Source organism: Protobothrops mucrosquamatus, unplaced genomic scaffold, assembly GCF_001527695.2.
Source record: "Protobothrops mucrosquamatus isolate PMUCROS unplaced genomic scaffold, P.Mucros_1.0 scaffold1277, whole genome shotgun sequence".
NCBI classification, from domain to species: domain Eukaryota; kingdom Metazoa; phylum Chordata; class Lepidosauria; order Squamata; family Viperidae; genus Protobothrops; species Protobothrops mucrosquamatus.
Window position 1 is genome coordinate 135132 of NW_015387482.1, and position 10403 is coordinate 145534.

The 10403-nt window shown below is 41.6% G+C and overlaps 1 protein-coding gene across 2 annotated transcripts in view; it reads right to left on the minus strand.

Moving 5' to 3' along the window:
* LOC107292154 (cytohesin-2) overlaps positions 1 to 8724 on the minus strand; it is a 21364-nt gene extending 12640 nt beyond the window's left edge. For both annotated transcript variants that reach the window (XM_015821216.1, XM_015821217.1), the window contains exons 1-5: positions 8680 to 8724; positions 4663 to 4810; positions 2198 to 2264; positions 1552 to 1670; positions 1136 to 1216 (exon numbers count right to left, since the gene is read on the minus strand). In XM_015821216.1, the coding sequence (XP_015676702.1) occupies positions 1136 to 1216; positions 1552 to 1670; positions 2198 to 2264; positions 4663 to 4810; positions 8680 to 8698 (434 nt within the window). In that variant the 5' untranslated portion in view covers positions 8699 to 8724. The remainder of the gene's footprint in view (positions 1 to 1135; positions 1217 to 1551; positions 1671 to 2197; positions 2265 to 4662; positions 4811 to 8679) is intronic.
* Between the last annotated feature and the right edge of the window lie 1679 nt (positions 8725 to 10403).

A 10403-nucleotide genomic window follows, 5' to 3' on the forward strand; every position in this document is an offset into this window, starting at 1 on the left:
GCACTGTGTTGGCCTTTTTGGCAGCTGCAGCACACTGCTGGCTCATATTTAAGTGATTGTCCACTAGGACTCCGAGGTCCCTCTCACAGTTACTACTATTGAGCAAGGTACCCCCTATACTATACCTGTACATTTGGTTTTTCTTGCCTAAATGTAGAACCTTACTTTTTTCACCATTGAATTTCATTTTGTTAGATAATGCCCAGTGTTCAAGTCTGTCCAGAGCCTTCTGTATCTTAAGCCTGTCTTCTTGCAGAAAATCCAATGCATCGCTGTTGCTACATTGTCATGCTGCTGCTTGTAGTTAGTCTGTGTGATCCTCTTGCTGCAGCTAATTAGATGTTCCACTATTTCTTCAGCTTCTTTGTAGAGACAGCATGTGCTGTCTGTTGCTGTCTTCTCAGTTCTAGCTTTCTATGCATTTATAGGGCTTGGCCTTATGCATTATCATCATTGTCCTTTTTACCTAGGACACATAACCTACAACTTGTCCACATATAGTAAACACAGCACTATGCAGTTGATAGTTTAAGAAAATATGGAAGGCCAAAGATCCCCACCCATCTATACAGAAACACATCATGAGATAGTTAAGAAATGGGGTATAGTGATGTAGAGAAACCAAGAACAAATCTTGAGTCAGTATAATAAATGAGACAAATGCCAAAGGATGGCATTTTTCCTCTTACAAAATTAAAGGAAGGACTGTGGGAACTGATGCTCATTCATCTAGAACAGGGGTCCCCAACTCCAGGTCTATGGACCGGTACTGATCTGCGGCCCATTGGGAACTGGGCCGCTCAACTGGCAGGTGAGCATGTGAAGCTCCATTTGCACAAGCAACGGGCGCATGCACAAAACCATCTCCTGCCCCTGCTGCTGCCGACGTCGGTCCACGGAGCCAGAAAGGTTGGGGACCGCTGATCTAGAGGGCTCTGAGTTGGGTAAGGCAGCAACAGAAGAGGTGGCTTCAGGCAAGCTCTGCTTTCTCTTTAGCAGGAAAAACAGTAAATTCTTGCTCTTAACTTTCACCCCTCAGCATAGGAACGAGAAGTACTGCAGGCAAACGTTTGGAAAACTACTGTAGCTAATGAGGACTCTAATATAGTAGATGGCTGAAGATTTCCAGACTCACCTGAGCGCTTGCACTAGGTTGAGGTCAGTAAATTCATGCAAATCAACAAAGGCATGGAGGACACCAATATTAAACTCCTCCCTGAATAAAAGATTAAGAGTGTTTGTGTTAATCCTGCCCCTTTGAAGGGAAAGTTATTCTTACCATCCCAGTCATTGAAATGTTTACCCTATTTTCTTCCCTCATGACCTCTTTAATCTGCTTAAAATTCAATCTAAAACACTCAGATTTGATCTTTTCTCACTGGCAACACCCCTCCTTTCTGAATAAATTTAATCTATCACACTTCAGTATCTGTGCTCTTTTCCAGTGTCCTGGGAAGCTCTCTACTGTAGTTTAATCTGCACTGTGTTATCAATGGCTGCATCTTTCTCACTCTCTCATTTGCTCCTTCCATCTTTCCCATTCTTGCTCACCTCTCGCCAAGGTAGTCCCCAATGGCTGTCTTGTTGAGGCCTTCCCCTTTGTAGAGGAAGCGAGCAATATCCTCAGGTGTGGAGCGCAGAAGTTCATTTTCCACCAGGAATTGTATTCCCTGGAAAAGGTAATTAAGTCAACAACTGTAGAGCAGACACAAGTACGTTCCCACCCTCAAAATATCTTTAATTCAGAAATCTCAGATAGGTTGGTTAGTTAGTCAGTTTATTTATCTATTCATCCATCCATCCATCCCACCTTCATGATTTGTACAAATAACTCAAGGTGGTAAACACATCCAACAGACCTTCATTCTCCAATTTTCACCACAACAACCCTGTGGGGTGGTTCGTCTGAGAGAGAATGACTGGCCCAAAGTCATTTAACTAGCTTTCATGGCTAAGGCAGGACTTGAACTCATAGTCTCCTGCTTTCTAGCCTGATGCCTAAGCATTAAGACCAAACTGGCTCTCTAGGTTTCTCAAATTGGTTTCCTGCCCTTCAATCATGTAATTCTGTCCCAAGGAGGCCTGGAAAAATAAAATCATGATTTCTCATTCCAAGCAATTGTGTCATCAGGAAACATTTGTTTTCCCTTGGACAAATCTTTAGATATCATAACATGCAAACCCTTCACTCACTCACTTTTTTGGGATCCATGTTGAATTTCTTACGGCCCATCCCCATCTTCCGATTTCTCTGTAGAGTTTTACTGTCCAAGACAAAGAATCACACCTTTGACTCTTACAGAAAGGGACGGCAACATTTAAAGCTCATTTAGGCTTTTGAATATACACATAGTCCTCGGTTAATGATAGTAATTGGGACCAGAATTTCCATCTCTAAGTGATGCAGTCATAAAGCATGACATCATATGACCAGCAGGCTCTGTTGTCACCTTTAACCAAATCCGGCTGTTCGTTAGACGAGGACCCGTTTGATTCAAACCATTCCCAGATCAGTCCCCCCCCCCAGCCCTAAGTCTTGGAAGGTATGGGGCTGCCTCTTCTGTAAGTCTCCCCACTTGCCTATCTTCTTTTGGCCACCCTGCACAATGACACCCCTCAGAGGTGGTGGAAGTGGTGGTGCCAGGGCTAAAGCAGGGGCCTGGGGCCTTCAGCAGCCTCAGCCAGCCACTACTGGGCCTCTATTTCAGCCCCAACTCAGGTCTTCTGAAGGATTGCAAGACGGACACACAAAATTTAGAGAAAGGTGTGGTTGGCCTTGGGAAGAAGGCCTGACATGGCCAGAAGCTGCCTCGCATAAATCAAGGCTGGGCACAACTTGTCAGCAGCGGAAGGAAGAAGATAGTGAAGGTCAGCTGGGCATGACAGGGCTAATGGGAGGGCAGGGCAACAAAGGCTTTGTGCTGTAGTGCCTGGCCGTAGCGTGGAGCTTAAAGTAGCATTCCTTGGTGGTGGTGGTGGTGGTGGCGGCGGCAGTGCTGGAACGGACCTAGAGGTGGCTGCTGGGTGAGACTGCCGAAGGCTGAGGAACGCTACTGTGCAGGGCATCCAAAAGGGCAGAGATGAAGAGGAGGTAGGCAGGTAGATAGAGTTAAGATACCCCTGTGGTCATAAGTATGGCAAGCTGCCAAGTGCCCAAATTTTGATATGTGACCACAGGGGCACTGCAACAGCCATAATTTCAGGAACCATACACACATTGCCACCGTAACTTCAAACAGACACTGAACGAGTGGTGGTAAAAATCCCAGGGCTACCTGTGAATGCTACCGGCTTCAGTGGATGCTAAGCATGCTCTCGTTATCATTTTTTATACAGCATTTTGTCTTTTGTTCATTTAAAATATATACTTTTCTGTGTATAGCAGCTGGAAAGATAATATAAATGAGAAGGACATACTTAAAGGTAGATTTAAATGATAACGGGCATAAGCAACCAAATCCTAACTTGTTCAGATGCAAATAAAAACACATTATTTGAAAGGAAAAGGATGGATCTGCAAGGATATACCCTCTCCATATGATATAGATTCTGGGGTCCTACTATTTAAAAGAAATAGATCCTTTCTGGCAACCATTTATTTTTTCTCTTTCTCAAGAATGATGCTACCTCACAATACCCCTTTGTTCTCATAATATCATATAAGTAGCTATGAAGAATATACTTAATTCAGCTCCCCAATCCACAACAGAGAAAAAAAATGGTTCCCCCAAGGCAAGGGAAGAGGTTCAGCCTAGTATCTCCTTCAATTAAGGCTGCAACCCAATAAAATAACTTTTTCTCATTGACTTACGTGGATTTTGAAGAGACTGACCAACTTTCATCAGTTAAAACTGTGCATGAATACACACTATACAGCTGAAGAAAGCAGTATTTTCACTGAGTTTCAACTGTGCTCTCACAAATACTAATAAGCACCATCTTTACAGAGGCATTCCTTTTATCTCCAAAATAAGAGCAGAATACTTCTTAAGATACAGATAGTCCTCATTTAGCAACAGCCTCATACAGTGACTATTCAGTTACAAAAGTGATAAAAAGTAGTTTTATGACCAATCCTCACATTCACGACCTTTGCAGGTCTGTACAGGAAAGGAAAGTTGAAGTAGGATCATAAGCAGTTGTGTTTCATTTTGCAAGCACTTCACTTAACAAGTGAGTTGCTGGTCCCAGTTGTGGTTGCTAAGAAAGAAATACCTGTAGTGATATTTATATAAAAGTGTTGCTCAATAATGAGGGGTATCTTTAAAAAAATTAAAGGCACCCAAATTTTAGAGATTTCAAAAATACTTTAGTGCCAATGGAAGCTGCATTATTTGTATCATATATTGAATGAAAATCTCAGAAGTCAAGGAAACAGCAGATAATTAGAACTGGCATATCCTGAGATGACTAAGTGAGTCATATGTTCAGAGAAGACTGGAACAGTCTCGGAAAAACCTCTCTTGAAATCATGATGTCTTGCTAGGAAAGCAGTCCTTAGACCAGGGAATCCCAATCTTGGCAATGGGTGGACTTTAACTTTCAGAATTCCAGTATGGCTGGCTGGGGAATTCTGGGAGTTGAAGTCCATGTGCCTTAAATTTCCCAAGGTTGAGAATCTGTGCCTTAGACAATCTTCTCTAGGGAGAAGGAATCCCTCACCTTCCCTCATTGGCCTCCAGCCCCTCCACCTCATTCATGGCTTCACTGAGTTCATCTCTCAAACGTTGGATTTCTACCAGGAGCTCCTGCTTCCGTCGTCGGATGTTCTCCAACTCTAGCCTCTCCTCTGGTGTCAGATCTGGAGGCACTGCAATGGAAGGAAGCAGACTGAAGAAAACATACTCCTCTTGGCACTTTGAACCATCAGAGAAAGCCAGAGGTGTCTTTTCCAATCATGCCTCCATTTCAGGAACTTGTGACAGTGTCACATAATCAGGAGACATACAGACATACAGCAGCTGCTTAGCAATTGTTCAAAGTTCTAACAGACCTCCCCCCCAAAAGGTACTTATGATTCAGCTCCAATGGCTGGTTCTCCCCCCTCCGTCACATGATTCTGATTTATGTTTTGCTGAAAATCGGTATTTACTTCTCGTTTTCACAAAAAAAAAGTTGTAAAATTGGGCCAGTCACATGATGACTGGTTTATGACTGTCACAACTTGAGACTGCAGTGGGCAGGATCCATTATGGTTGTAAATCTAGGACAACCAATATGTGTATTAAGTCCAACTTCCTATCAGCCCTTCAAGGTAGACGAGATCAGAAACAGATTCCACAGGGCTTCTTCAGTCATGGTTGACTGTGAAGAAGGGGTGTAGATTGGTTCTTCGAATCTCACTGAAGGACAGCTTCAGAGTTTGGCCACAACAGCTCTTTATGAGAAGACCATAAAATAATGGTCTCTCGTGGGTTTGAGCACCAGGAGCCAAAAGAGATGACATCTTTGCTCTCAGTAGCAGCAGAATTTTTCCTAAAGACATTAAGCCAATTGAACTCAATTTTGGAATCACATTCAGAAACGTTTCATTTCACCATTTCATGGATATTGGAGACCTTCAAAATGGCAGCCTTAATTTGACACCTGGTGAGTTTCACTTTCTTCTTTGGATTTAAGAAATTTTAAGCAGAGAATTTAAAATAATATACAATTGGCAAAAAGCAAAAAAAAAATTAAGAAAGTTTTAAATAGATTGGGAGACCAGAGTGTTTATTTTTGCTATAAGATATGAAAAACTCTATAAATATACTCATAGGAAATGACTTAAACAAAACTAATGAACACTAGAGGGAGTTTGTTGTAAGCTGGCCAGAGTCACTTTTGTGAGATGAGAGGCCATCTCTCATAAAAGTCCAGGCAGAAAAGGCTTTAAATGGGTAAGCCGGGTATAACCTTTTCTTATCTTAAAAGAGCTTTTTGAAGCATGAACTGAAATATTAATAACTAATACCTCAGAAAAGATAGATTTTAATGGAGAAACTTTTAGATGATGAGAAAAACTTAAAAAAAAACCCTTTACTTGACATACACATTATAGAGTTTGAAGGCATGGAAAATAAGAAAACTGATATTAACAAAGTGGGAATACCTAAGACAAATTTTTAAAAAGGACCTGGATCTGGAACAGCTGTGGCAAAAAATCCTGGACAATGCCTCTTTATGCGATTTTCAGAGTAGGCTAATAGAAGATTTGAAAACTCCATTTAAATATCAAAAAGTGATGATCAAATCCAATATGCCATAGGAATGATTTAAAGGTCAAGATTGCACAGAGCAAAAAACTAATATAAAGTTGGACTATTTGATCAGGGATAAGCTGCTTGTTTGATATTTCTATTAAGTCCTAATGGACTTTTTTTGTTGAACTTGGATTGAAAAGATGATTTCTTGATTGCATATTAATAAAAGTTAGGCTATGAGTTTTTGTTTTTATTTGTAACTTTAAAAGAGGATGAATAGTCAGTATATTAGCATATGCCTGATGTGATGGCTGGAAGCTACTTTTTAATTATTGTCTTTGTTGCCTTCTTTTTTTCTTCTTCCTGCATCTTCTGAACTTTTATTTTCCCTTTTCTTCTAGCTTGGTTTGTACTGATTTTTACTATGCTTATTAAAACCCTCAATTAAATTATTAACCAAAAAAGACACAGATTTCACAGGAAGTCTAAAACTACATTTTATTGAGATAGGCTGTAACAACAGAATCTTGCAAGTTTTGCTGTGTTTTACTTCTCCTCCCTCTTATGTTCCAGTGAAATCAGAGAAGAACTTGCCGGAGTCTCTTGCCAATACTATCTTGCTTCCCAGAGCTTAAGGAATGTTTCAACCTTATTAGCTTATATAATAAGCTTGCCTGTATCCTTAAAGTTATCTCTTCAGCTTTCTATGTTACTGTTTCTCAATCTCAGCAACTTGAAGATGTGAGGAGTTTATCTCCCATAATTCCAGAATGGGGAGGTGAAGTCCACACATCTTATATGGTAGCTGCTGAGGTTGACAAATACTGGTCTATAACCCGATCCAAATGAAAGCATCCCTAAGAGGTGGTGGTTAAGCCATTGTATGGACACATGCACCAGTAGGAAGCCCCTTGCATTGGTTTCACTGTCCAATCACTCTTGCTATGAGGAATTTTTCCTAGCATTCAGTTGCATCTCTCTGCTTTGAGCTAGACAAGTCCATGCACTGCCAATCTTCAATGTTGTATAAGTACTTATTCATCATCCATGTTGTTTACATCAAAGTCCTCCTTCCAGCTAGGACTTATGACCAACTTAAAACAATTCCAATCTTGTTTAGCAGATGCAAGCTTTAAAGTGGTTATTCAAGATTCATTTACAATGTGTGCCTAAGAGGAACCAAGCTGTCAAGAAACTGAAGTTCACAGGTCCAAATGTTGATCTCTGGACAGTGCCTTTGAGTCATTAACACTTACATAGCCTATTTCACCAGGTTGTTAAAAGCAGGAAATGAGATGAGTAAAGAATCAGGTATGCCATTCAAGAGATATAAATAATAATAAAAAAAACCTATGCAAAAGCCACTTACTCTAGGATGTCCAGCTTTCAGCTCAGAGGCGCACCCAGAACAAGAACTTATAATGAAGACAGCCTTGCATATGCACATACAGTCCTCTGAATAATTCTTATGTGTTTTATGTTTGTTTGTTTGTAAAAACAATTGGGGGCAGGGCATAACATCCAAAATCTTTTTGAGTTACAAAAATTTTAATTCAGTTCCAAAGAGGAAATGGGGGTTAATAAATTTTATTGAAAATGTAAGGAACCCAGAGGCAATGAAAATCTGAAATATTCCAACACATAAATAATATAAATTTTATTTATTATTTATTAAATTTATATGCCACTCATCCCACAGTTCGAGGCAATTCTGGACAGCCAATTCACTTTAATAAAAATAATTATGATAACGAATTATGCCCAAGACCGTTTTTAACCAAGACTTTTGAAACCAACCCTTGGCAGCTCACACACATTTAAATTAAATAATATTAATAAATAACTTGTAATATTGTTAGCAGGGGTAACGTTAAAAATAAACAGAATGAGAGTCTATGATGTACAGTATTGAGACAATTCTCTCCCCCTTCCCCTCGCAGCATGGTTGGATCCAATCACAAATTGCCCCTTCCCTCCGAGGAATGTACAGCTTCCCATTTAAATTATAACGGTGCTTTTTACAGCCGTCTCATCAATTCCCTCAATAGGTTGCCAATTCACCCTCCTCCATCTCTTTCGATAGCCGCTTAAACAGACCCATCCCATTTTATCTAATTGGAAGTCACAGACAATGGTACATTCCACCCTCCCTCCTGTCATGGTATAGCCTAAAAATCCCCCGCTTGCCCGATTCATGTAATGGTATGGACGGAATGCGTCGGATGCCTATGATTAAATTAATAAAATCCCGATTTCCCCCCTTCTTTACTATGGAATGGCCTAACCCGGCATTCCCCTTCTATTTTCGCATGGTTTACTCCAGCCTCACCCCTCTTTGTAAGGATCAGCCCCACCCCCTACGCAACTGGTACTGAATGGCTCAGTCCACCCACTCTTTTTCCTATTGTAGTTATTGGGCGGGTCTCGTAATGGCACTATCTGCCCATTTATCTCCCCTCTTTAAGCTTCCCAATGGAAGAGTCTTAGGGAGCCTTACCATAGATACCGTCCTCCATGACGACCAGAGTGCCCCCAAACAGGGCCAAGGGGAACCCCCGTTTCTTCTTGTCTCCTTTCTTCGGGGCTTCAACGGCAATGCCCTCCTTCAGCAGCCGGGTTCTAAACTGAAAGGAACGTTCCGCCTCTAACGAAAAGCGTAGCCAATAGTAAAGAAAAATCTCGAGAACAGCCACCTAACAGCTAGGAGAAGGAGCCAATAGAAAGGAAGTTCTCGTAAACTACATGTACACTCATAGCAACCAATAGGCATCCTCGACATGATATTGACAGGAGAGTTATTCAATGAAATCTTACACTAGCCCACCTGATATTTTTTGTGGCCTAGTACTCGACATACTTTGAGCCTGTCCATCCTGGGCACTTTTCAACGAAGATATAGGAATTATATAGAGTCATTAGAGCCTTTATTCAATTGATTGTGAAAGGATATTTCTTTTCTCTGATGCCCAAAAGAGGACTCAGAGATTTCGATCCAAACAGCAGCAACTCCTACTTTTTGCTCCTGAATTTCATTTCCAGTTATTCTAACTTGCAGTTTTCATAAATGGGCGGGTTTTGTCTCTGTTCCAGCAAAGACATGATATTCATCTAGAGGTCAGCCTCTTTTGTACGTTTATGCACTCCGAACGTCTACACCAGGGCTTTTCAACCTTTTCACCCATTGTACCACTTTTCAGATAAGGCAATATCCGAGTACCACCACTCGCAAACAAGGTATCAAAAACTTGACCCCCCCCCAAAAAAGGAAAAAAATTAGAAAGTACAGGTAGTCCTTGACTTACAACAATTCGCTTAGTGACTGTTTGAAGTTACAAGCGAATTATGACCATTTTTCACACTTATGACTGTTGCAGCATCCCCAGGGTCTTGTGATTTACATTTGGATGCTTGGCAACTGATTCATACTTATGACGTTCAGTGTCCCAGGGTCATGTGATCAATGGCGGGGGGGGGGGGCATGGCCAGCTGATCACTCAGGTTGCAGGGTGCCTGTGGGGGGCAATCCGTGGGTCTCTGGTGGAGGGGGATGAGACTGTGGCAGGTGCCTGCCTGCCTGCCTGCCTTCCCTCCCTCTCTCCCATTGACCCTTTTTTCCTTCCTTGCCTTCACCTCCCTTTGTCACTTCCTCCTTCCCTCCCTTTTTCCAATTGTCCCTTCCTTCCTTCCTTCCTTCTTTCCTTCCTTTCCTTCACCTCCCTTTGTCCCTTCCTCCTTCCCTCCCTTTTTCCCATTGTCCCTTCCTTCCTTCTTTCCTTCCTTGCCTTCACCTCCCTTTGTCCCTTCCTCCTTCCCTCCCTCTTTCCCATTGATACTTCCTTCTTTTCTTCCTTTCCTTCACCTCCCTCTTTGTCCCTTCCCCCTTCCCTCCCTCTTTCCCATTGTCCCTTCCTTCCTTCTTTCCTTCCTTTCCTTCATCTCCCTTTGTCACTTCCTCCTTCTCTCCCTTTTTCCCATTGTCCCTTCCTTCCTTCTTTCCTTCCTTGCCTTCACCTCCCTTTGTCCTGTGGGAAGTCAAAGCCCCAGAGAAGGAAATATTAAAAAGGAAAAAATATTTTTCACCAAAAGGATTTTTAAAAGCATTTTTTGAAAAGCAGAAACCAAACCTGGCCTCATCTCTTTGCCCAAACCAGTAGCTAGGCCTATACAAATGCAGATGTAGAACCATCAGGAAGTTTGAAGCCAGGGATCTCAAGACAAAAG